This window comes from Agelaius tricolor, unplaced genomic scaffold (assembly GCF_023055355.1).
Source record: "Agelaius tricolor isolate 1412-34295 unplaced genomic scaffold, bAgeTri1.0.p SCAF_3, whole genome shotgun sequence".
NCBI lineage: Eukaryota > Metazoa > Chordata > Aves > Passeriformes > Icteridae > Agelaius > Agelaius tricolor.
Window position 1 is genome coordinate 7,932,556 of NW_027269263.1, and position 26,402 is coordinate 7,958,957.

General features: G+C 43.1%; 1 protein-coding gene and 1 long non-coding RNA gene across 3 annotated transcripts in view; one reads left to right on the forward strand and one right to left on the reverse strand.

Moving 5' to 3' along the window:
* The window catches only part of STAB2 (stabilin 2), an 83,066-nt gene that overhangs the window by 40,184 nt on the left and 16,480 nt on the right, over positions 1 to 26,402 (reverse strand). The window contains exons 10-31 of the mRNA XM_071422345.1: positions 23,485 to 23,618; positions 21,853 to 21,935; positions 21,044 to 21,193; positions 19,620 to 19,763; positions 18,793 to 18,855; positions 18,555 to 18,674; positions 17,864 to 17,917; positions 17,097 to 17,177; positions 16,025 to 16,174; positions 11,661 to 11,747; positions 11,063 to 11,174; positions 9,619 to 9,799; positions 8,567 to 8,660; positions 8,224 to 8,382; positions 7,742 to 7,837; positions 7,123 to 7,218; positions 6,054 to 6,101; positions 3,164 to 3,300; positions 2,678 to 2,792; positions 1,705 to 1,782; positions 1,478 to 1,570; positions 1,252 to 1,359 (exon numbers count right to left, since the gene is read on the reverse strand). Of these exons, the coding sequence (XP_071278446.1) occupies positions 1,252 to 1,359; positions 1,478 to 1,570; positions 1,705 to 1,782; positions 2,678 to 2,792; positions 3,164 to 3,300; positions 6,054 to 6,101; positions 7,123 to 7,218; positions 7,742 to 7,837; positions 8,224 to 8,382; positions 8,567 to 8,660; positions 9,619 to 9,799; positions 11,063 to 11,174; positions 11,661 to 11,747; positions 16,025 to 16,174; positions 17,097 to 17,177; positions 17,864 to 17,917; positions 18,555 to 18,674; positions 18,793 to 18,855; positions 19,620 to 19,763; positions 21,044 to 21,193; positions 21,853 to 21,935; positions 23,485 to 23,618 (2,383 nt within the window). The remainder of the gene's footprint in view (positions 1 to 1,251; positions 1,360 to 1,477; positions 1,571 to 1,704; positions 1,783 to 2,677; positions 2,793 to 3,163; positions 3,301 to 6,053; positions 6,102 to 7,122; positions 7,219 to 7,741; positions 7,838 to 8,223; positions 8,383 to 8,566; positions 8,661 to 9,618; positions 9,800 to 11,062; positions 11,175 to 11,660; positions 11,748 to 16,024; positions 16,175 to 17,096; positions 17,178 to 17,863; positions 17,918 to 18,554; positions 18,675 to 18,792; positions 18,856 to 19,619; positions 19,764 to 21,043; positions 21,194 to 21,852; positions 21,936 to 23,484; positions 23,619 to 26,402) is intronic.
* The window catches only part of LOC139587788 (uncharacterized), a 234,361-nt gene that overhangs the window by 39,919 nt on the left and 168,040 nt on the right, over positions 1 to 26,402 (forward strand). The window lies entirely within an intron of this gene.

Here is a 26,402-nt window from a genome sequence, read left to right on the forward strand (position 1 = left end):
AAATGGAGACCATGCAAGTAGGGATAGAGAGTAGATAAATATTTTTGGAAGAGACAGGGAAGAATTAAAGCCACTGGGCAAATCGTGGGTGAAGCTTCCTCTGCAAGGTGTGTGGCTCCTGATATGTGCAATCTATAAAGCTGATTCAAATTGGAGAAAATATGAAGGAAGATGCTGGGATAAAGCAGAAAAAGGATTGTTTATCTTGGGAGGAAACCAACAAGGCTGAGAAGGGGGTTTGAGCTTGTAAATATGTCAGGGTACAAATGCCAGAGAGAGTGTTGCTGCAGCATTCCTGCAGGAGTGACAAGGCCAGCATCTGGATAGTTTTAAGAAAGACTCACAATATTTCATGGCATTATTAATGATGGGTATTATTGATGTCAGGGGACTGGAGTTTGTTTACCTAAAAAACTCATTTCAGCGTTTTTTCTGGTCACTCCTGTACTGACCTTCTTTACATAAAAAAATCTCTCTCAAAATCCCAAACAAAAAACAAAAGTCTACTGACAAGACTTTTTTCAGGGAAAAGTCAGGTGATTTTTAGGACTGAACTTCATGGGTTCATTTGACATGAAGGGCTGCATATTCATGAGTGTTTTTATGGTCTTTCCATACCTATTCCTTATTCCTTTGGGAATCTCTGAAATAAGGTCTAGGGGAATAAACTGTGATGAGTGTTTAGAGTAATTTTTGTATCTGTCTAGCTATATTTTTATATCTATAGATATAATCTTTAAGGGCATCCTCAGTCAATAAAGACTACTTTTAATTGTCTTTAATTGAAAACTTTTCTATGCCTGGTTGGTAGAGTAGATTCATATTTCACTGTAAAATGATGAAGTTACTCGCTATACATCAAAATTTGGTGTGGGTTTCCCAAGGCTTCTAGATCTTGTTCTGAATCAGGAGGCTCCCAGAGCTCTCCCTGACTAGGAGGGGGAAGCAGAAGCAGGATGTGTTTGTGAGAGATTGACCAATGTGAGAGAAGCTGGGGTATTTGGGGAGTCTTGGAAATTGTCACCATGTTTTTAATCTAGAGAAGGCCAAAACAGAACAAATAGCTAGGCTCTTCCAGCAGCTCAGGAAAATACAGGTAGATTTCAACTTCTTTGTTGTTACAGACAAAACCTAATTTACTGGATTTCTGGGAAACAAATCTCCCTATCTCCCTGTGTCCTCATAACACATCCACTTGAAACAAAGATGAAATACTGAGCTGTTAGGACAAGCCTTGTGAGTTATACATACCAGAGTAGCAGATTTCTTATCCTTTAGGTAATTTTCTATGGCATCATCACTTGGGGCAAAGACTGTGTATGTGTTTGCTGCTTCTATTTCGTCAGCCAGATTGTATTGCTGTTGTGAAACACATTAAAAAAAAAAAAATCAGAATGACCACTGGTAGTCTGAAATGCAAACAAAGCAGAGAGCTTCCTCTGCTCTGAAACACTGAGAGCATGGTGTGAAAGCTTACAATAATGTAGCCCCTGAAGAGGGAGTAGTCGGGCATTTGCTCCAGGCGGGCCAGCAGCCTTGGCAGGACAGCACTGCGCAGCGGGGTCAGCACCTGCAGGGGAGCAGACACCCCACATCACCTGCAAGCACCACGTGCAGGGCAAAGCGCTGCTCTGTGCACAGTGTTCTCCACAGGAGGTTAATAGTTTTGTGGTGCAGAAAAATCCTGATCGATATATCAGATACCTTATCGATGACGTGAATGACCCCGTTGGTGGATGCGATGTCGCTGGCCACAAAGTGAGCGCCCTCGAGGGTCAGGTTCTGCACAAGGGAGAGGAGAGAGGCTTTGCCTTGGCCTTGTTGGGGTGGTGCTTCCCAGAAGCTCATCCTGTGCATTTCCACACCTTCCCAAATGCTTGCCTGGGGATGTACCATGGCGCCACTAACTCACACCAGAGCCTGGGTGACCCTCAGGGAGTCGCGCACAGGGGAGGGGACCTGGGCAGCCTTGGCTGTTCCCTGGGTGCAGACTGGCAAAGCCCTGGGCTGGCAGCACAGGGCAGGCTGAGCTCTGAGCTGATTCACACCCTCCCAGCTCTGCGCAGCTTTGAAGGATCCTGTTCTTAACTTTTCCTTTGGAGGTGGGGGGAACTTCCCTCTCCCTTAATGGGGATGAAGTGCTTAAATGTGACTTGTGTATTCCCAGGAAATCCTCCTCAGAACATGGAATTTACCTGGTAAAACGGCTAAGGGGGAAGGGCTGTAACTTATTTACCATTAAAAATACCCTCAGGTGGTTTAGGACTATCAAGTTGCCTAGGTGGAGATGTGTGTTATCACTGCTTCCTCCTACCTTCCCTGTTCCCTAAATTATTTGATTTCCTTGATGCTCTTTGTATTAATTTAGCTCACACAGGCTCCTCCAGGCAAGGACTGCCATTCTGCTTGGTTACAGCTGTCCAGTGTTTGCAGCAGCTACTGGGGCATTAGAAATAATTAATATTGTGGACAAATTTTAGCGATGTAAAGTGGTGGTGAAAAACAAGGTAATGTTTCTCCCAGAGGGCCCCATAAAATTGAACTATGCCCTTAATTTTATAGCATGTAGTTTAAAAAAATGAATAATGTGTGTGTGGTTTTGTAATACAAGAAAGCCAGTGGCAGTGATGGCCAGGGTTTGGTGTGTGATACCACAGTGGTTTGCAGGTCATCTCACCCCATTTTCTTTAGACAAGTGTAGGAATTTGCTCTGTAGCGATGTTGGCAGCATGTCAGAGGACGATAATTTCTGGAAATCAGCAAAGCTGTAAGCTCCTGTCAGTACATGATACCTAAAGGAAATTAACCATATGTGAAGGTTTTGTATTTTCTCTCTTTTTTCTTTGTCTTATTTCAGATAAACGTGCTTAGTCTGTCTTAAATGGTAGTTTTAAGCAGGAATTGCTTCTACAACACCTTGTTCGGCCATGTTTTTATCTTAGTTCAACCTTTACACATTTCTGACATAATATAAATAATGCCTTTTTTCCCAGTGGCCTTGCTACAGAGATTTATTAATACGCCACTGGAACTAGAAGGAGAATCCTGTGCCCTTCCTTTAAAATCAAAATACCTGTCTTGCTCTGGTGGCTTCAAACCAAAGGCTTGTTTAGCATAAAAAACAGTTAATTTAAAAAGCCAAAACCCCCAACAATTAACGTACTTAAGGAGAGTTGGAATGTTGCTTTTTGACATCCAAAAGGCTTTCTCATCCTCATCCATGTTCTTGATGGCTTGCAGAGAAGGCACAAGGACAGTCAGGTTTGAGGTGGTGGACAGCACTGAGTTTATCTTGGCCTCCTGCATGGAAGTAAAGAGGGTAAAATAATTCATTCCAAGGATGGTCTATAAATAGTAGCTGGTGACATTTGAAGCAAGGTGTGGAGTATGTGACGTGCTTTGTGACCAGCCTGGAAAGGGAAAAACTATTATACTGAGCAATGACTTGAACAATATCACTTGCAGCTGCACAAAAATGGAAAACGAGTGTCTTTTCTTTGCAGAATAGATTGCCAGCATTGAAAGGGCAGAAACAATGTCCAAGTCAGAATTGGTTTTTATGATGACATACATAACTTGACCCCCACAAAAGTTAGCCTGTCTCGTAAGTTTTGAATTATGCACTTGAATGTTTAAAAAAAACATAGTGGTGATAAATGGAGGTGATAAATGCTAGTGGTTACTGATAAATTCAAGTAATTTGCTCTTACTGTTGTAATTTGCTCCATGCTGTTCAATAGCTAGGACTATGAACCATGATATAAGAAACTCCCATGACACAGTGTTCCCATTTGGAAGAAGACTATTTGACGTGGCTGGGATTTTTTTCCAGATGTCCAAGAGTTATCTGTGTCCACTAGAACTGCAGTGGAGCTTGCTGCTGACAGCTCTAATTTTAGATGGGGATTGTCAGATCTGCAGCATGCATGAATTAATTAATCTTCCATGTTTTTATCTGCCTTAAGGATAGAAAGAGTTTCCACTGGAGAGAATTTTTCCAGTTGTGTTGAATTTTTTTTTTTTTGAGTGAAAAACGGAAAGCTAAATATTTAAGTGTGATCTTGCTGAAGATGGGGTTCTCCAAGCTTTTCACAGGCTCCACAGCTTGCCATTTTTGATACTGCAAAACTTGAGGGAGCAATATGAGCTTGGGATCTACCTTTTTGCAGCTGGTTATGCTGCCTGGAAGCTGCTTTGGATAGTCCTTCATTACCCATTTTGGGTTTTGAATCAAGAAGGGAATCAGCTCCCTTAAATAGCTGGGGATTTTGTCTCTGTTAAGATCATCTTTCTTCCTAGCCATCATCCCTATCACCTTCCAAATATTTAAATATAGAAAGAGCAACAAACTTCCCCTTCTCATCCTTCCTGAGCAGCAAGAAAAGAATTTGGTTATGGAAAGTGGTAAACATCACATTCCTGTTCAAGTACAAAGTTAAAAACCCACAGATGGATATTCCTCCCTATTTTGCTCATGTTTGTAGTTACCAGTGTTCATTTTAAGTGATAGCATTTCTCTGAAGTGTAGCAGAAATTTCCATATCAGTTTCAATGGATTATACAGAATCTTCCCTCTGATTTGTTCCCCCATTATCTAAAGAGCATATTAGCAGGAGAACAGCATTTCTTATTGTGCCCATTTCTTTAAATCCTTTAGTTTCTCTCTACAGTGTCCAGGGCCACAATCTGAGCTCAGGGCCAGGCAGTCACCTGTCCTGAATTAGCCACATGGAGCTCTCTTCAGGAGCTCCCTGAGGTTCTCCTTGCAATTATGTACTTTAATGAGCCCCAAGCCATCTAACTTTGAAAAGCCTTGAAGCAGCTGATGTGCTGTGACTTCTGATGTTATTCATTAACACATCACTGTCCTTTCTTGTTCACCACGTGTTTGATGAACACTTCTTACATTTAGGATTTAAGTTCTTGTGGGAGCAACCAGTTTTTATTCATACAGTTCCAATCACAGTGGGGTAGGACCTTAATGTACTGCTGCTCTAGTAATAAATGACAGCATGGGAAAATAGAGAGTAGATTTTTAGTGTATCCAGAACTTTGGGGTTTGAAACCTATTTTGGTGCTTCCTCCCTAATCTGGAGCCAAAGAAGTTACTCTTTCATCACTGAGGTTGTTCAGCCTGGAGAAGACTTCAGGGAGACCTTTTGTGGCCTTTCAGCACTTACAGGGAGTTGTAAAAAAGGTGGGGCAGACTTTTTAGTGGGGCCTTTTGCAAAAGAATAAGGGACAATAGTTCTAAACTGAAAAGGGGTGGATTTAGGTTTGATATATGAAAGAATTTATTTTTTTTTAAACAATGAGGGTGATGAAACACTGGAAGAGGTTGCTCAGGGGTGTGGTGGATGACCCATCCCTGGAGACATTCAGGATCAGGCTGGGCAGGACTCTGAGCAGCCTGACCTAGCTGAAGATATGTCCCTGCTTATGGCAGGACGATTGGACCAGATGGACTTTAAAGGACTCAAACCATTCTATGATTCTATTTCCTGCACCTCAGGCAGGCCTGCACAGACTGAGAGCTTTCCTGCTCTCTTGCTCCCCACTGTCCAGCCATACACTTGCATTTCCCTGCCATGGGGCATTTGAAAATGGGGGAGGGTAGGGCATTGCCTTCCCTTCCCACTTGTCTTTTATTGAATGAGAGAAGTTGAAAGGAGACATCTGGGGTCCTGTCCAGTCTCTGCTCATACCCTGCTGGTGCTCATCTGGGCTGCAGTGTGTTTTCATGCAAAATTAGTCATGGCTTATGTAGCTCCCTGCCTCAGAGAGCAGGCTTGGACCCAGCTCTGCTGCTTGTGGAGCTTCCTTACTCGCTGAATTTGGGTTCAGAAGTTGTTTTTCAGGCAGAAATAGGGAACCAGATGGTCAACCCCCCCCCCACAACAGGTGGGAAAGGCACCCTGACGTCTCTCCAGATTTTCAGCTTTCTTTCTCTGATGGAAATATTGCTGTGTGGCTCCCATTTCTAAACTCTACAAGGCTTGTGTTTTTCTGCAAACTTGAACATACTACAGAAATTAACCACCAAGTGTACTTACATTAACCCACTGGTTAAAAGCAGCTGCTTCTGACAGAGTGGACAGCTCCTGATGAGAGAGAAGAGAGATCAATGAGTTTGTAAGCTGTAATTAGCTGTACCAATGTGCTCTTGGTTGTGGGGCAACCCACCATGTCTGGCCTGGCTGATGTGACATGGAAGAGGGGGAGGTTTTCAGTGTGTGTGAAAAGGGATGGCATTAATGTTTTTTGGTGTTTTATATATATATATATATATATATATATATATATATATATATATTCTGGTAATGGGAAAGGAGAATTATCAATTCTTGAAAATCAGGCCATGGATTGCTTAGGTGTGTACCCAGCCTTGCTGTGTATTGTGACCCCAGGCTAAGCATTAATTTCCTGTGATTTTAAACTTAATTCTTCTCTTAACTCCATGCAAAATTGATTGAAACTTATGTTGTTTTAGCTGACATTTGTACAGCATCTCACACATCACCCAGCCCTTATTCTGCCAGAGTACTTGGAACAGAGATAGATGACAAGCAGGGGTGGCAGATAGTGCTGAGAGCCATGTGAGATTACTGCCAGGAGCTGAGTCTGAGGACACGTTCATTTTTCCTGTGCTGTTAAATGCATATTTATTTCACCAATTGACTTGGTTTGGTTTTATCTGCCTGTGGGTCAGCACAGTTTGTTTCAACATGATAAATTGATAATTTCCACTGAGAGAGACTGCAGGGCAAAACTTCAGAAGAGTTGACTGCTTGGTGCTCCCAGCTGGGAGGTTGGTGCTTAGCACTTCTGTAGCTCTGGACTCTGAGATTGGTGTTTTTCAATTTGTTTTCAATTTCAAATTTTCAACTTGTTTGAAGCCAGAAATTTGCTCTGCTCCCTTAGGCCCCTTTCCAAGCCATGTTTTTAAACACAATTTATGAATCAGGCGAGTGGTCCCACTTGGACCATCCTTTGCAGAGATCACTGGTGGGCATCATATTTTTCTGACTGTTTGAAAAGGCTTTGCTGCTCTCTCTGGTTAAGATGCAGGGTGAGACCTGTGCAGCAGCTGCTGTGCCCAGAGCAGGTGACCCCAGCACTTACATCTGCAGCGTTTCCGTAGCAGGTCCTGCCGTCCCCCTCGTAGCCCTTTGGGCACACACACTGCCAGCCACGGGAAGACTCAAACTGACAAGTTGCCTTTGAACCAGAAAGAGAGAGAATTTGTCAAACAATCACTGCCTACACGTTTGAAGCCCTGTTTCTTCACCTGACTGTGGCAGATCCATCCTCTGCTCCCCAGAGCTCCTCACCTCAGCTCTGTGCCCCACCTGAGCATGGAACTACAGGGCACAGCAAAGCACATGCAGCTGCTGATAAAGCTGATAGATGCCTGGGTGGAGACTGACTTGGGTAAATATCCCAACAGGATAGTGGATCCAAGTTGTAATTTCTGGTAGAAAAATAGCATTTATTTATTCCAGGCTTGAGATAATCCTTCTGTACTGGCAGATTTGGGAGCAGCCCTTGCAGTCTATCCACAGCTCATGTACCATACTGATGTGGTTCACACAGTTTTTTGGTGCTTGTAGAACTGCTTGGAAAGTGCTTTCTCCAAAGGGAATTGCAGGCTTGAAATGGCAAATAAATTCTATGGTGTGTGCAGGAGGCGAGGTGTGATATGAATCTGAACACTTTGTGCAGGGAATGATTAATTACTCACCAGATGATGGCATTTTCCATTTTGTTCCAGGCATGAGTTTATGGGTGTGCATTCAATTCCATTCCCCTGAAATCCATCCTTACACTTACAGTCATTCTGTCATTTCAATAAAACACAGCAATTCATTAAAATGATTAAAATAGCGTTCATATTCTAGACACGGTGAATTAGTTTCTCTGTGTTTCCATAGCTTGGCATTGACTCCAGTGGAATGACACTGACTAATATCTGCAGAAGACCTTCATACCTGACATCTACTAATGCACTTTCTAAAAATGTGTTTGCTGAAAGAGCAAGAGAAAGGAGGGAACACTGGGGCTGGAATTTAAGGATACTGTTTTGCATAGAGAGCACCACGTGGAAACAACATCATGGCTGTGAGGGAGAGGAGGATTTTGGGAAGAAAACAGGGTTCCTGAGCCCCGGGAGAGCAGAATGGCTGAGGACATGCAATGCAGGTGGCATTGGCTGTGAGGACCTACCTGCCCTGGCCCGATGTAGATGCAGGTGGCATTCCCGTGGCACCGTGCCGTGCTGGGCAGCAGGCAGGGGTTGATGGCTGAGCAGTCCCTCCCATCTCCTGTCCATCCTGCCTGGCAAACACACCTGTGCTCCTCTGGGCCTGTCTCAACACACTCAGCCTAGGGGGAGATGCAGAGGCAGCCATTCAGGACATCTACCTTTAGCCATCAGGCTTGTCTGAGCTCTGGAGTGGGATCTGGGGAAAGAGCCTGGAACTCCAATGAAAACCATGACTCTCACGTTCAAGTTTCTTGCCAAACCTTCCCCTTTGCTTGCCTTTCTGTGGGAAAAGCGTGTACTTACATTGACATTGCAGCCACCAGGGTTTAAAACAGCACAAGGATCAACTTTGGTGCAGCTGAAGCCATCTCCCTCATAGCCAGGTTTGCAAACACAGCTGCAGAGACAAGAGAAGGAAGGAGGTGTTACACGTGACAGGACAGCTCCAAAGCAAAGTGATTGCTTTCCACTGCTACATGCTATTTATAGGCAGCTTAAAATTGGTAACCTTGGATTCCTGATGGAAGTAGGTCAAGTGTGTACATTATGGGGTTTTTTTTCCAAAATATTGACTGGGTTAATTGAATCAAATCAGGGATCCATTCTCTGCATATGAGACAGGGAGTGAAATTAATTCTGACCTGATGTTATCATTGCAAAGTTCAGCTAACAGCTCTAAAATATTTATGGGGTGGCTTTGCTCTCTCTCAGTTACACAGAAGATGGCTGTGTGTGAGACAATGAGCCTTCCTGTTTCCCTGGGTCCCTCTGCAGGATTAGCCTAAATTGGAGGGAATCATTTAAGCACTCAGGTTCTGCAGCATCCCCCCTTGTGCTGGTTGTGACTCATTATGGATACACTTCAGCAAGAGGCAAACTTGTGAGGGTGAGCTTGAGGCAAGTGCAGTAACAGAGTTTTGTGGGCAGGACTGGGGAACCTGTGCTAAGTCTGTGGTGCTGTGGCATGCAAAACTTACCTGACCTGACCAGAGTGAGATATCCATCCTCTAACTGTTGAGAATTTCAAGGCTTAAACTCCTAAATCACTAAGGGGTGATTAGAAATAACAGCTTCCTAAAACCTCTGTAGATGTTAGTAGGAAGGGAGGCTTGTAATCAAGGATCAGATCTGTATGCAACTATCAGTGTTAAATATATAAAGTACAGGGTATTGAGAACTTGTAATTATTGTCTTGCAACTCAAGGCTGATGTGGTGCATGGTTTTGCTTGTTTGCTGCAGAGCAGGGTTGCAGTGGCTGCTGTCTGTGCTCTGCTGCCAGGGACTGTTTTGGTCAGGCAAACAGGAAAGAGCTGGAGCACAGTGAATATGAACTGGATGCAGGCTGCTGACTTACCTCACTGTGCCATCACTGAGCTGGCACTCTGCATGTGCATGGCAGAGCTGCAGGGAGGGCTCACAGGGAGCAATCTGCTGCTCACAGAGTTTCCCTGTGTATCCAGCTCTGCAGGATCCAGGCAGGCAGCTCCCATCGCTGTCTACTCGGTTATCACACTTCCCATTAGTGCAGGGGCACTCTACCAGAGAGAAACTACAGTGTGCAATTCCACAGTGGAAAAAGGCATTTGTACTCCCATTATTTGTCCTCCCATCTCTACTCCTCCCATCTCTACTCCCATTTCTTATGAATCAGCTCTTCCTATTTTTTCCCAAGAATCTCAACTTTTGCATTTTTTAATCCCACTCTGATGGGGGACTTTTGTTAATCATAGCCATGTCTTTTCAGGTGTGTTTTATGGGCAACTATTTAAAACCTGTTGTATTTTCACACTACTCTTATCAATGAATTTCAAAGTGCTTCAGAGAAGTAGGAGCAAAATGCTGTGTCCTAGACTATTAAAGTTACTCATTGCATGACTTTTTTTGTGCTTTCCATGACAGGGTAAGCCTTTAAACACTGAGCCCACAGATCCTCCAGGCTGCACAGTGCTGGGTACACAGAGCATCAGCACAGCCCTACCAGCACATTGCTAGGACTGGGTGGATTAGTGCTGCTGGGGGCACAGCAATGTGCCCAGGGGACACAGCAGGAAAGCTTTGTGCAAACATTCCAAAAAGTGTCAGTGACTAGTCAAGCAAACACTTGTTACTTTGGTGGGACTGGAGTTTAGGCACTACCACAATTCCTTATGGAATTTGTGTCTCAGCTTTTGCCCATGTACCTTTGAACCTTCAAGGGAGCTTTGTTTCATGAGTGGCAGGCTGTTTCATTGCAAAAAATACTAAAAATGGTTTTGTAGATGAGGAATGTATGTATGTTTGATGTTGTATATGCTGTAGATTCTCAAATGTACTATGGTTTGGCTCAGTAGGATTAAATCTGTCAGTGCAGAACTGTAAGCTATAAAATAGATCAGAAATTATTCAGTAAGGGTAGTTAAGTGGCCTAAACACAACCTGTTTATAGATCTAGTTGTTCTTAAATTACATATGTTTGTCATTGCAGGCAGGATCTGTTCTGTTGTGGACAACAGCAGATGGGAACAGAATAGCAAATATTTTCTTTTCAATTACTTGTGTGAGTGAGACAGAAATCAAAAGAACAATGAATTAGTATAAAACAAGCTATGCCCCCTGCAAAAAGTCGTTTAGAGTATTTACAGAGACCCCGACCTTACGACGTGTCCCTTTGAAATAGGAAATGAAAATACCCCAGGAGCATCTTGCTCATCTTCCACAGGGACTGTTTAGCAACCAGGTACCTCCTGCCTGAACACCAGGAGGATCCAAAAGACCCTCTTGGGCTATTGCTCACACCCTTGTGCTGAGGCTGCACTTACCTTTGTCACACTGAGGTCCATATTTGCCAGGGTCTGAGCAGAACTGGCAGCTCAAGCCTTGAAATGCCTCAGAGCAAACACAAGTGCCATTTCCATCCAGGCCATCCATGCACTGGGACATGGAAGGGAGGTGGTTGTTATGTATGAATTCAAACAAGTCTTTACCCTAGAAAAGAGACTACATGCCTGTCCATATCTTGTGAGTGGTAGACTCTCAGGAAAAACTCCAGCTTTGCTGAGATAGGTGCTTCAAAGAAAAGCTTTCTTTATGCTTTCTCTTTGCTGCTATATATTCTACCTTTCTTTGCAGTTTTTATGTGAGAATAGTGAGCTGGGGGGGTCATTACACTGTTGCAAATTAAAAGCATGAGAATGGGCCACAGCCTTGCTTGTGTGCTGTGTGTTGGAACCCTAGAAACCTGCAATTTGGGCATCTGAGAGGTGACAGATTCCCTTTGCATCACTGGACACAGAGGAAGGGGGCAGCCCTTGTGGGGCCCAACATTCCTGTTGTGCAGAAATGCTCCAGGGGCTTTTGGGACACAGCTCATCCTTCCCCCACCCTGGAGAGAAGGGTGCTGCTGGATGCTCTGCTTACCTGCCCATTCCCTGAGCAGGGTTTGGAGAAACCTCCTGGACATGGTCTGCAGTTGGGGCCAAAGAAGCCTTTGCAACACTTTGGTTCCTGCAAAACAAAGAAAATATACTCCTTTTCAGTGCTTTAGGGCAGAGGCAGTGCATCAAGACCAAATCTTTGTTGTGTTTCAGCCCTCTGAGAAAAGCCTGCATGGATGACTATCTCTGAAATACCTTGTGTTGAACCAGAACCAGCTCTGCAATGGCCTGTTAGAAACCAGGATGGGTGTTGACAGCTCAGTAAGGGGATGCACAGACCACCAGATATTTCCCTTGTTCTTATCAGACTCAGTGTTAGAAATCCCCATCCTGTCCCCACTTATGAACATGCCAGTGGGTATCTGCTCATATGGTGTGCAGTCTCATATTTGCCAGTGGGAGTGCAGTGGAATTAGGATGCAGGCAGTTTCCTTGGAATCTGAGATCAGGAACCTCAGGATGTTTCACCCCAGGGAGATGCTGTGACAGCCAGACATGCTGCTTTGATCTTCCTCCCTCCCCTCTGCACCAGGGTGGGATTTAGCCACCATGCAGCTCTGAATGGCCTTTTCAGTTGTATGTTATTTTTGTAGTGGCTTCTTTATCTGCTTATTTATAAAGAGAAAGTGTATTAGAAAGGACTGATTTGCATGTGTGATTCAAGAGAACTAGGAATCAGCAAAAGGCTTACAAAGCTTATAGTTTTTAGACCTCTCTGCCTGTCACTAAGTGGTGCTCATGAAGTGCAGAAGCCTATTTAAGGAGCCCCATAAGAGTGTAAGGATCTCTTAGGGCTAATGACTTCTGCCAGAACTGGACTGCCCAAGCAGTGGTTGGGGTGTGTGGCTCTTGTGACTGTTCCCCACTCATTGCTATCCCATATCAGGGAATCCTGGCACAGGAGTGGCTGGGAGCAGGAGGGGATGAGTTGTCCTGTTCTTCATGGGTGAAGCTGTATGGGAAAATGAATACACCTTGAATACACCTGGGCTTGGAGCCTTGTGTCAAAACTCCTGCATGGCAGAGGATGAGTGAGCTGTTGTCAATAACATATGACAGCTAATCTGAATTTTCCCTGCTATTTACCTCTGAGATGTACACCAGCTCCTCTCAGTTTGGTGTTGAAGTTCATGGAAAGTACATGGACATGTCCAAACACCTCTCAACTCCAAAAGGAAAGTTCTCCATGTATAAAAGAATACTTTGGAATACTCTTACATGCATTTCACCTTAAGGAGATGTAATTCTATAGCTTTGCTGTTATATTGCAGGCTCTAGCACAGCTAATTTTCTGAAAGCTTGGACATTCAATAATGCACCTCTGTTTTGAGAAAGGCTGTAACATGCACAAAAGGGAAGCATTAGTATTTCTAAGCTATTTAGAGTTCTGTGATACAGTCTTAATATCACAGCATAATTTACCTGGATAATTTACAGAAAGCGCCTTGCTGGTATTGCAGTTAAAATTTTTATTAAGTCATGTATTTTTCACTGTATGAACTTTATTTTCATTATTTCTGACTACCTATTTACAGGACTACTATCAGTGGATTTTTATAAAATGGGGAATAACATTCCTGTGGCAGCCAGACTTGAATTTTGTATGTGGAGAAATACACAGCTAAATTTGCACCTCTGAGATACAAAGCAGATGGGAGAGCTTCACTCCTTCCTGAACCTGAGTCTGCAGACTGTTACTTCAGGGAGGATGCTTAATCAAAAGGAAACTTTTAACAGATGTGAGGTCTATTTTAAACATACCCAGTTTATTAACTCTCAGAGCATTGTCATAGTGATTCTCATTCCTCACATCTCCCCTCTGCTGAAATAACAGAATAATGAACATGAAGCTTCCTCAACAGAAGAAAACAAGGTCATGAATGCACTGGTATCCTGGGTTAATGTATATAATGAGTTAACTATAATGAGTATAATGAGTTAACTAATATTGTCTGAGAGTCTAGTGAAGTCTACGCATTTAACTTCTATGAAAATATATTATTTTTTCCTGGAAAAACACAGATTAATTGGGTCTAGAATGCAGGCACTGTGAACAAAAATTTGTCCTGTGAATAGGTGGCAAAGAGAAAAATATTCTTTGCTTCCCCATAGTAGATCCAGTGGTACATAGATATTTTTTGTCTTCACCCTTTGGTTGCTTTTCCTGACTAGCTAATTTATCACCATGTGGTGATGACAGAGTCTGGCAATTGCATTACTGAGGAGATATAAACTCCATTGGCAGTTTTAAAGGTGAATTCTCTACAAGCTCTATATGCAGTAACCTCAGAGAGGCTGAACCTTTCAGAGTGTGGATATGGACTTTGTCAAAGCTGTTGTCCTTGTGACTGTCAATGTTTTGGTTTTCAATCAAGTTAGCATAAATTCTAAAGCAGCATCCATTGTGTTACATAACTCTGTTTTGTAGCCATTGAACAGGAGACCATAAACTTGAATTATGGCATTTCTCCCACAGATTTATCACTGGGGCTGTGGGGAAAGAACCAAGTACTGGTTTGGATTTAGTAGTCCCTCATGTTGTATGGGAGTTAAAGGAATAAAGGATCAGAATTACAAAAGCATTTGTGCAGCAAATAGCTGAGGTACCAATACCACTGCTATGCTTTCAAGGTCTGTGGGTCAGATATACATATTTTGGCAAATACATTTCGATATTATAAAAGCTCTTTTACAAGCTGCATAGTCACGTCTGAAGCTGACATAGGGTCTTGCCTTTGTGTTTCTGAAAATTCCTGTAAGGGTGCCTTTACCCCTTTAGAACTGATTGTTCTGAAGGCTGATTGTTGTGAGCCATGCTGATGTTGCTCTCCTTGATGTTCAGTGCCAGATAATCCAAACTGGCTGTGGACCACACATCAGGCAGCACTCAGGACCCATTGTCCCCTCTGTGCTCTTTGTGACATTAAGAATAAGCCCTGCTGTTCTTCAGTTAGGCTCAGGTACAGCTTTTAGCACTTTTGGGTATGGTTACATGGATAAGTATGCATTAGCCCAAAGGTTTCATCTTTAGGGATGCACAGTTCTTGTAAGTGTGTAGATCTACCAGTTCCTACAAGGTTTGTGTCTTTTAACTCTTTTAAGACAAGCAGTGTTTATCAGGTGCTGTTACTCCTGTTTTCTGAGAGTGATGGGAATGCTTGCTGCAGAGTAAAAATTGCAAAAGCCATTGCTCTTTTGTGTTTTCCTGGCTAGCAGTGTTCTGCTTAAATCTTGGAATGTATAACTATATTTCTAATTATGCAGGAAGCTTTCAAGGCTGACAGAAGTTCCTAACTTAAATTTGGGGAATAATTTTTGTGACCGACAGGGTTTGTTTTGCCTTTAAATAATTTTTTGCCTATTGCTTTAGGATAGATTGATGTTGGACATAATTTTTAGGTAGGTATTTGGTGAGGAATTCAGATTACTGGAGTGTTCTGGGTGTGGATTTCTTTTTGAATCAGAGATTGCTGCTTGGAGCTCTGCCTGGCTTATGATTATATTGCACATACAGCACGTTGTAGTTACTGCCAGAGGTAACAGATCTTTACTGCCAGTGTTTTCTTCATTACATTTTGATGCTGTCCAGCTCTGCTGGGAACCTCTTTGCAGGCTGTGGTTCTGGACTGTTGTAAGCCAGGACATTAAATGTTTTCCTTTTGTCACTGGCCCAGATGTGGGCTTGCACATGGTCCAGGGGCAGCTCAAGGGGCTGTGCTTACTCCAAGGCAAAGTTTGGTCTGACATTCAGCCCTCTTACCAGAAATAACATCTGAATGTTACCAAGTAAAGGCCTGTACTGTGTTACCCAAGTGAGCAAGGTTTGTCAGAATCCACTCTTTTAAATGGGAGAAGTTTTGTTTCTGGAGGAAAGCAGGGCTAGCAGAAATTGTGGCTGCTGAAAATCACATGTTTCTAATGTATAAATATGGAATTATTATGTTAATATTTTAACTTGCTGTTTCCTTTCCCTGCATATTTATTATAAATTAAAATATTGGTCTGGAGAGGATTCCCTGAGAAACAGGGAATAATTTTCCCTGATAACATAATTCTTGAAAATTCCCATGTACTTTTATGCACAGATGGGATTCAGGAACTGGACTGGAGAGACAAAGGGTATGTCAAAGGGTTAATGAAATAACTGGATTTTTTTAAGCTGGTATAGGATGTGTTCATATGAGCTCCCTGTTTGCAGTACTGCTAGGCTGGTAGCCATTGATTTATTTATTTCTAAAAATGCCTCTTTCAAATGGATGATATCAGAGAAAGTCAGTAAAGTGAAGAGGAAGCTGGAATGCCTTCTTTGGAGGAGTTGGAGACACAGATTCATTGTGATTCCCTTACCTTTGTGACCTGACTTTTCTCCTCACACCAGTGTGGTAGGATTGGAACAATTGTGGGTGGGATGAGAACGCCCTCAAGGATATAAATGCGACCATTTTTCGCAACAATATCTGCTTCTTCCATTTTTTCTCCACTCACCAAGATTTGTCCCTATGAAACAATAAATTATTATTAATAATGAAGTGTTTTAGCTCCTCAGTTTCTGATGATTTATTTTAATTGTTTAAAATTCCTTTCTAGTCATACTTCTTATGAATCTGCTATCTAGTTTTTATTATGCCTGTTTATTCATGAAGCTCACATACATTGTGTGTTTTCTTGAATACTAGTCTTCAACAGATGTATCTAATTTTTTTTCTATGAATTTGCCCTGTCAGCCTGTGTGACTGAGGAATAAGAGACTGGCCAAAACAGGAAAACTACTGATGACTTCAGGCACTGATTTCAGTGGGTTTAAACATGCCTTGGTGTTCTCTCTGTCAGAAGAGGGGGAAAGTGAGAGAGAGTCTGGGATCTATCCAAATTCACAGGAGAGAGGAAAAAAAAGTATTTTTTCTGCATTTACTCCTGCAGCTGCTCTGCCCTTACAAGAATTTTTATAGGTGCATCTCTGCTCCAGAAGAGAAGGAAGCTAACCTAACAGATCAGCTTGGTTTTGCACAAGTACTGATCAATTAACACTTTAAAAAAATGTGTTCACTAGGTACATCAGGATCAGAGACTATAATATTACAGAGAGAAAAAGAATATTTTTGCGTGCACTGATAAATGTTTAAAATTCCTAAAATATGTAACAGAATTATTTTAAAAAGATTAAAAAAAAAAAGTAGAGCATGAATGAGAATAATTCCTGGACTGTGGATAAGCACAAGGACCAAAACCCTGTAGGCTGCCCTTGTACACCAATCATTTGCTCTGCAGCCTTTAGGCAATTAATGTTAACAGTAGGTGGGAATGAGAAGTTTAGCAAGAAATTCCTCTGCTAATGCCTCCCCTATCCCTTTTTATTGCCCCTGCATGCAAAGTTGCCTCGATCAGAGCGAGCTGCTCCCAGGGCAGGGCTGTGACTTACAGTGCTGGTTCTGTTAAAGTGAATGAGCTGCTTTGCCATGGTCCTGATGTGCTCTGTGGAGACAAGGCTGGCAACCTCTAGCTGAAATGAATGTAAATTGGTTGAGACAAGTGTAATATCATTGCTCTTTTCAAATCCAGACAGATTTCACAGGAAAGACTTTCTTTGGGGCAAGAAAATTATTATCAATATGACAATTATCATCAATTGACAAACCAGCTTGTGTAACAAAGTGAGTGCCATTAAATCATGACTGAGCTTGCTGGTTCCTGCAGGTGAGGGCCTTATTGCTCAGAAGAATATTAATTTTTCTTCCAATTATAACACTAATTAAAGTTAATATTTTTTCTCTAAAAATAGCCCTGTTTGCAAGCATAGACCACTGTGGTGGTGCTGGTACCATGAAGGCACACATGGTTCTCACGTTCCCTCTGTTCCCACTCTCTGTGCTGGGAGTGACCACCTGAGATTATACAAACTGAGCCTTTCTTTAAGGATACAGCCACTTCTTTCCTTCCTTCCTCACAACAGAGACTGGGGTGGGGATGATCTTCCCCCCCAGGAAAATCAAGGGGCTTGCTTAGAGGATGGAAAAAACAGCTCTTTCTGAAAAACAGAAGACTGATTTTAGCAGAATAGGCTAAGAGGTAGCTCGATTTTAATGCCAGAAAGTCTTTTTCCTGCTACTCATGCCTGCAGCCCAGACAATGCCCCTGCCAGTGGCTCCTGTTCCTTGCACTCTGGGTTGGCAGAACAGCTGTGCTCACCTCAGTGTTGGAGACAATGTGATACCGGACCAGCTCCAGCAGCTTCCAGGAACCCTGCTAGGGCAGAAAAGAGGCTCTTTTAGCCCAAAATGAGCCTCAGAAACCCAGTCTGGCTTGTGGGGTGGACATGGGCATGAGAACAGCATCACTGGCTGGTGCACCAGAAACCTCTGGGTCAGTGTTCAGCTAGTGGCAGGCATCCTGGCATTCCATGCCCTCATCCCTACACCCCATTTTATTTTGACATGGGCCTTCCAGGGCATGGATCTGTTTTGGGACAGGCAGGAGGCGTCCAGGGGACAGGGTACCAATATCCACCTCCTGGGACCCCACCAGCAGTGACTCCCATCCTGTGGGACCCTTGTGGCAGCTGCTTCCCTTGACTGTTCCCACCAAGGGTGATGCAGGAGAGGTTTTGGGGCTGTGCCATGTGTCTGTCCAGGCTGTGATGTCTGGGCAAAAGCAGAGGACTGGAGGCCTGGTGTAGAGGAACATCATCCCTACATGTGATGGGAGACTCCAGATCCCCTTCCTCTCTAGTTTGTTGTCTTATCTTTAATTGTTAGAGATTGGCTTTCAACCTTGATCTAATTCAACCTTGAGCTAATTCAGATGAACACTGGGCAATGCATGTATGAATCTCCTGTCCATCTGCTGTCTGAGAAACATTTGCCTTATGGAAAGACTGTACCTCTGCAGAAATCAGGTAGTCCAGAACCTCAGCTTTCATGTTACTCAGAGCCTTGTTACTTGGAACAAAGACTGTGTAAGCCTGGTCGTCCTGCTGTAAATCCACTCCTAGGCCAGTTTTCTGTTTTGGTTTAAAAATAAAAGGGAAAATTATATATCAATATTTAAAAATAAAAGTGAAATTACATATCAAGAACATCTGAAAGTAGCCTTATGTAATTGCTTTAATGGATCCTTACCTCTATCAAAGATGTAAATTGGCTGTATCTTCCATTAGCCTGAAGTAATGACATTATAGTTTTCTGAAATAGGTTAAAAGTAAGATTTGTTTTAGCTGGGAATATAAAATAAATGCCAGTTCTTATGAGACATTTCTTGACTTACTGTGTCTCAGTTGTTACAGGCTGGGTACATTTCATTTGGGAGGGCTGGTGGTGCTTGGAAATGATTGAGATGGCAGCACATTTTTCCTGGTGCTGTGATGGTTTATAGTTAGATTTTGTCCTTTTCCTGAAATACTGGGTGGTCACAGGAAACACAGCTGTGTGTGTATGGGTAAAGGGTTTTTCTCTTCATCCCCAGCAAAAAAAAAGGTCGAGGAGTAAAATATTTGAAAAATGTAACATAAGGAAGGGAACTTTTAAGCAAGCATGATAAGCTGGGCACCAAAACCCCAAAACATTTAAAATCACCTTTTTTTTTTTTTAAATATTAGCCTTTGGGTGGAGAAATCTGTTATCTGTACAGATGTTCCTCCTTTTAATGTGTGATTCTGGCATTCAGTGAAATTCACTGATCATGACTGCCAATTTTCCAAGGAACCAACCAGATGCAGTGAGAACATCCAAACCCTCCATGGTCCAGCTTGGCAAAAGGGTGAATTTGGTCTGTTTTCTGTGGGAACTGTGTCCTTACCTTTCACTTTGAATATTGCTTCTGTGGGCTGATGTGCAACGGCTCAGTAGAGTTTGTTTAGTTTCTGTCAGTCACCCTCCTTCACATTCACCTCACATTAAACTATTTTAAGAGGAATTTTGACATTGCATGTGTGTGACTTATGGCTCACCTCTTTGCTGCTCTCAAATGTTGGCCCCACGTTGTCCATGGCTTTGTCAATAATGTGCAAAATTCCATTGGAAGCAATAATATCTCCCTGCAAAATTTTTCCTTTCCCCCTTCCTCCTTGGATTCTAATCCTTAACTGATTATCCTGAAAGAAACCAGGCAATGGATAGTGAATTCTTTATTAGGAAATGACAGCAGAGTGTGTACACAGGTTGGATGTACTATAAGACCCCTTCTTGTTGCCAACGCCTAAAAAATTTAAATCTGGGGAGGCTAAAGATTGCTTCCAATATTTATCAAGGAAATGAGGAAAAAAATCCTTTGGATCAGGATCACATTCTTTAGCTTCAGGACAGCAAAATTCAGAACAGAAACAGAGACAGGCCCTGAGGGGAATTCAGTGTACCTGAAAGTGTTGTGATGACTGCTAGTAATAAAAATCTGTCAGGAAATGATTTAAAATATTGCTGTACTGGAAAGGTCAACTCCTATAATCTTGTGGGAGTCTAACCCATTTCCTTATATTCAATGTATATTTAAAACAACAAAATGTTGCTGATTCTGCAGTGTACTGAAGCCTTCAGGAAACAAACAGGGCTCAGGATAGGATATTTTCCTGTTATAAATGCAAGGATATTTTCCTGTTATAAATGGAGTGTACTCACTGAACATACAAAATAGATATCTCTGCTCAGATGCCACTGATCTACTGCAAAGCATAGGTACTTGATTTCAGCCTCCACACAGGCCCAGTCCATCAAGAGACACATAATGGGCCGAGAACAATAATTCCAGATTATAAAATCTAGTGTATCATCCACAGAGAACAAGTTTTTTTTAACCGTGGGCCCAGACTGCCCTGATGATTACAGACATTGGGTAATCTGGGCTTATGCTGAATTTTGCTATATATTTCCCATGGTTAATTGTCCCATGTTCTCTCTCTGCTGGGATTTCCATCTGCTGCCTCGTCCCAAGGCTGCTGATGCTCACTGGGACCTGCAGCTCAGCCAGTGCCTGCTCCATGGGAGCAGTGCTCACAGCTTTCCAGCATAAACTCTGTGGTTTTTTCTCCCCCTGCTGCCTCTTCCTTCACCTGGGCTCTCTTAACACCCCTCCCCTGCCCCCCAGCTCTCTCGGTTGTACCTGCAGGTTTAAGATAACATCATTTTAGACCAGTCTGTGTTAGTCTGCCAAGTCACTCAGCCCTGATGCATGACTAAAGGTAACTTTTTTCTGGTTTTAGTGGGAACTTTGATGCCAGGGAGGTTTCAAGTACTCCTTGTGGTACATGGCCATGGCTGTGGTTTTTCCTAATTCCAGTTATTTTCACCCTGATGTCTCCCTGCAGAAAGATCTTTCCTACTCCTTGTGGAGGGAACAGAGAGCACTGTCCCTGCTGTGGCAGGCTGGAAGGCGACTTACCTTTTCTCCCTTTGATATCTCTCCTGACTTGCCAGTCAATGTATATATTACATTAGCATTAGTCAAGCTACTGGTGTTCAGCTGACCTGCAATAATATGGAGTTTAAGGAAGTACTGGGCTTTCTGTTTATTTTTCAGAAGATCCTTTACCTAGAAAAGCAGAGGAACAGAGATTCACTTCAATGGAGGCTTTATTAAAAAAAAAAAAAAAAACCAAAAAAACCCACCATGGTGAATACTTTTTTGTTTTCTTCAGTTGTTACACTCTGAAATCACATATTTTACCCTGAAGTGAGGTGATGGAGTCTGAAAAGAGTGGAGACTCTCTTGGTTTTGGTTCAGCTCACATTGTACCCTTATGTCCCAGCATGAGCAGCAGGCGCCTCCAGAACTGTCCTGCTGTCAGTGGAAGGTGCTACTTACATGTCAGTCTCTTTTTTGTTTTTTTCACTAAAGCCATTATTTTTTTATTCCCCTTGTGATAAAGGTGACCTGCAGGCCTTGCTGCTGACAATTCAGATCTTAGTTCAACCCCGGGCTCAGCTGAGTGAAAAGACTTTGAGCATGGCCATGTAAGAAAATCCAAAACTTAGCTTGGGGTGTGACAGTGTTCCACCCTAACTCACCAAATTATTTTGTTTCTCTTTAAAGTGGGAATAAGGCAGCCTGTGGCCCTAGATTTAAATGTGACTGGAAGTGTAGTAGAGCAAATTGTTTGTATCTGCTGAATCAAAACACTTATAACACAGATGAGATTTCTGCAGAAGCCAAATCCCCCAAATGTGAAACCTTTTCTCTTGTTTACTTACATTTGTGCCTTTGAGTCCCTTGTTTGTTGGTACAAGCACAGTAAATGGTCCCAGAGTGCTCAGCTGCCATTCATAGGTATTTTCTTATGAGAAGAGGGAATAAAAAAAGTTTAAATGCCTATTGAAAACCTCACTTGCCAAAGGGACTGTGCAAAGCTGTGAAGGGAGAATAAGCAATAATAGTATCTGATTATTAAATATTAATTTAAGGTTCCAAAATACAAGCCATTAAAAGATGAGAGACAGATGGGATGTGAAATCCAGGTGCTGCTGCATATTTGATACAAAATGAGGCAAAACTTTCAGGATGCTTCTGGCAGCCTGGATTCTGTGGCATGCAGGCCAGAGCAAGGACACAGAACCAGCAGCTTCTTTGGGGATGTGTCCTTACAGGAGGACAGCCTTCTGATTTAAATCAATTCAGTCTCTATGGGGTGAGAAATATGCAGCTGATAACCTGCTGGTACTGCAAATATCAGGTAGTCAAAACTAGATGCACTGAAAGTTAATTAGGATTCATTTACTACCCAGAGGCTGTTTCTGTATCCAAGGCAGCAGCATGAGACACCACTGGTTCTGCAGCTGAAGGCATTAAATATTTCTGATATTCAGCTCTTTTTCTAGAGGTATAAAATCAGAACGGAAAAAATCTTTACAGATGTATTGCACAGAGAATGTATCTCAAAATTAATGTGCTGTCCTACAAAACATCTATAAATTCTTAGCTTTTGAAAGACACCAGTGTGGAGTGAACATGTTTTAAGTTAACCTGGTTAGTGGTTAATGTGTCTTTGTAGCTTCTGGCAAGTAGATCATATGGCACGTTTATGTCCAGAACTTAACCAAAGCACATGAAATCTGGGTTGTTGTTAATTCAGCATGCTGGGCACTTTTCAGACATGTGAGGAGCAATGCACAGAGAAACTGCAACTGACCTCTCACTGCTGAGGCAATGGACATTGATCCTCAGCACTGAGTATGAAAGGCTCAGCCGGGTTTTGACCTTGGCCAGCTAATGGGGGATTCTTATTCCTTCTATTCAGGAGTTCATGGTCTTTATTTTAATTACTGGGCTCGTGGGACTGAGCATATTATATTAAAGAGAAGGATTTTTTCCCCCACATTTACAAGTTTAAGTCAAAGATCCAGCTCAATTTTAGCAGTGTTTGTTCATACCTCAAATTTTTGGCTATAGAGAAGATGATGAAGGCTGTTAGGTTGTTCAGTTCACCAGGTAACTGGGAATGCCAGTGTTTTTGATGGACTAGTGTGTGTCACTCTAGGCCTAACCTCATTTGCCCAAAACAATGGGGGCAGGGAGAAGAAGCAGGGTAACCCCACTTGCTACACTGCGGGGCACAATCCACTGGTGATGTTAAACGATGTGTGAGTGGTTGTGGAACAGGTTTAGCACTTCTGCCTGGAAGTTCTTGCACTCTACATTCATGGTGTGAGGAAAAGAGCATCTTCAGATGGTCTTAGGTGCCTTGCAGTGGGCAGCATGTGTGCTCTCATGCTGTGGGGGGCAGACAGGGCAGGATCAGCCCCCTGGGCTCTGCTTGTGTTCAGTTACTCACTGAACCTCCACAACCTCCCAAAAAACTCACTTCTTTATCAAACCGGGACACTCACCCAGGAGCAGGAGGCTGGATGTCAGCTTGCCCTGCCACTGTCCTCCCACTTGTGCATTCAGCTCCTGGAGGCGCTCCACGATGTTCCCATGGCACACAAACCCGTTCCCCACGGAGCCCTCCTGGCACGTGCACCTGGGAAGGGATTGGCATTTCAGCTGTGCCTCTCAGTAAACTGGCACCAGGTGTCACCTACTGCTCCTCTGAAGGCATTTCCAGGAAGCACTGGTGCACTGTGGCTAACTCTCTGCTTCTGCACGCTGTGAAGTGTGTCAGTGTGTGGGGCAGCCTGGTGGCTCCTTGCCTGGTGTGGTGGGCTCTTGTTAGCTGGGCCAGGAGACAGCAGTGTCTGTCCTGCAGGCCATTTGAATAGAGGCAGCAGTGTCTGTCCTGCAGGACATTTGAATAGAGGCTATGTGCAGCCTCTGTTTCCAAAAGTGTTGTGGCTGCTGGAGCCCAGAAATCTACTGAACTTACCCGTGGGGGGATAGAATGTAAGAAAATAAAGGTAGTGCAGAAGGCAATCTCACACCTGAGGAGTTGCAGCTGCACTGATCACCAAAGATTAGGAACAGGCCTGCCCTTAACAGGCCACAGCTGTGGCCAATAAGGATGAGTGCTATAAAAGGGTGGGTTAGCTGGGTGAGGAGAGAGCTGGAGTTTCTTGGCTGTGCTGTGAAGAAGAAGGAGTCAGTGCTGTGAGGAGATGCCCATGAGAAATCACTGAGAAGGTGTGGAACTTTTGCGATAAGGTGACAACACCTACCCTGTTTGGGGGTGAGGAGACAGCAGAGCATAAATGTGCCAGGTGTGGCTCTTGCAGCAGGGAGTCTGTATTGTGAAGAGCTCGCTCATGACATGGGATTTGGCAGGATTAATGGTAGTTAAGGGAGGTGATGGTGTAGCCACATTTCTCCTCACAGAGAAAAGCAAGGCACGGTTCTTCCCAAGAATATTTCTGAGGTTCACATTCTCTGAACCTCAGAGAAAGGAAAGACAATTCTTATCTCATTTGCTGTGCCTGTGTAGAATGCAATGTGGAGATTGTTTACCCAAAGTGATGGTGTTTTGTTTCCTTGGCCTATCAGGGCCTATTGTGTGTGTGTCGGGACTGTTGGCTGACAGTCACGAGACTCAGTGGTGCTGGGTTGAGTTTGTTGGCAAAGTTGAGTGCCTGGCAGATTCAGTTGAGATGTAATGTATTATAGTATAGAATAATATAGCATAATAAAGTAATCAATTAGCCTTCTAATAAGATGGAGTCAGATGCATCAGTCTCTCCTTGTCAGGGGCAAAAATATCCACTATAAGATAGCAGCTCATCAGTCCTTGCAATAGCTGCATTGGTTTTGTAGAAAAAGTTTTTTCCTTTCAACAAAACAAAGTGGTGGCTTTTTACCCTGCCCTTTAAAATGCCACCATTTTGGGTATTAATACTTGTACTTTTAACATTATCTTTTTGGGTTTTTTTTTCTGCTGCAGTGCAAAGTCTTGTGCTTTTTTAGATGTACGTGTTGCTGCTGCTGCTGTCTCTCTTCTGGAAATAGCATCTCATATGTAACACCCTGTCTGTCTCCTGGGGACTCCAGCCTGTGGGAGCTGGCAGTGGGGTGTGCCTGACCCAGTACTCTGGGTATCTAAAGCAGACCCAGATCACAGTGCCCATGAGATGGACAGACAGACACTGGATTAACAGTACCCTTCCCAGTTAAGTCTGCATCATTTTCAATATTCATATAAGCTCTAAGCACAATGGTTCATCTCTCTGGATATTTTTTTTCCCAATGGCATCACTGGAGAAGAAACATTGCTTCATGTCAGCAAAAGATGCTCTTTCTGTAATTGCTCATTTGCATGTGCTGGTTGTTAAAACCCCACCCCTGCCCCTAACACCTCACAGCAGCACCAGCCAGATGCCAGACCCTCTCCTTTTTCCCTTGCATGGTCTCTGCTGCAGCTGTTTCTCTAGTGAGAGCAACATTATTGGAAAGTCCCCACAAGTCCCTGCAGTCTGGGGAGCTGCATAGAGGCTCAGAGGAGTGTTGAGATTTTGGCCAAGAGTATCAAGCTTTGAATCTGATCCTGGGTAAAAATGGCAGTCTGAAAGCAACCTAAATTTTTAGGATGCTATTCTGAGGGTGAATCCGCTTCTTTCTAAGGGGATCTCTTGAGCAGAGAGAGCATGATTGTGGAGCCTGGATGAAGGGTTTACAGCTGGGAGAGGAACAGCTGCTCCTTGGGAGCTGATCCATTTTTTTCTGGTGGGGCAAATATTGCTGAATTGCTGTAGGTAGCTTCCTTCCACTTCTGAACAGAGAAGAAAGCAACTGAGGCTTCAAAGGAGCTGAGAAATAGCAAAGTAGAAAAAAGGAACTACCCTTGAAATATGGCACAAATCAGATACGGGTTTCAAAATAAAGCTCTCCTCTCCTTTTCATCCAGTGTTCATAAAGAAGGTGTTTAAATATAATAACTTTTTTGGTTAGGGGGCACAGTGAACTGCAGAAATGCCTGCATGGTTTGAAACTCCTCTCCTGAGGACAATATTACTCATAACTGAGTGGGCATCCAAGTGACATAGTTTGGATTTGTGTGCCAAAGGAAAGCATTGAGCAATTGCATATTGGCACCTGCTGTATGGAAATGAACCCTTCAACCTGTGTTCTTCCTCACTCCTTCTGATGGAGGAATTGACTTTCTGTGGCTGGGCATGGGGAAGGCCAGCAGGACTGGAAAAGATGGGAACTGTCACCACTTCAGCTTATTCAGGGAAGAAAAAACTATTTCTCTGGAAGAGAAAAGCTCAGCTTTCTGTCTCCATTTTACCAAAACCCTCTGTAATATAATAGAGTTTTGGTTTATGAAGCTACTAATTTCCACATTGAAGACCTAGAGGAAAAATAAGAGTGGCATTAAGAG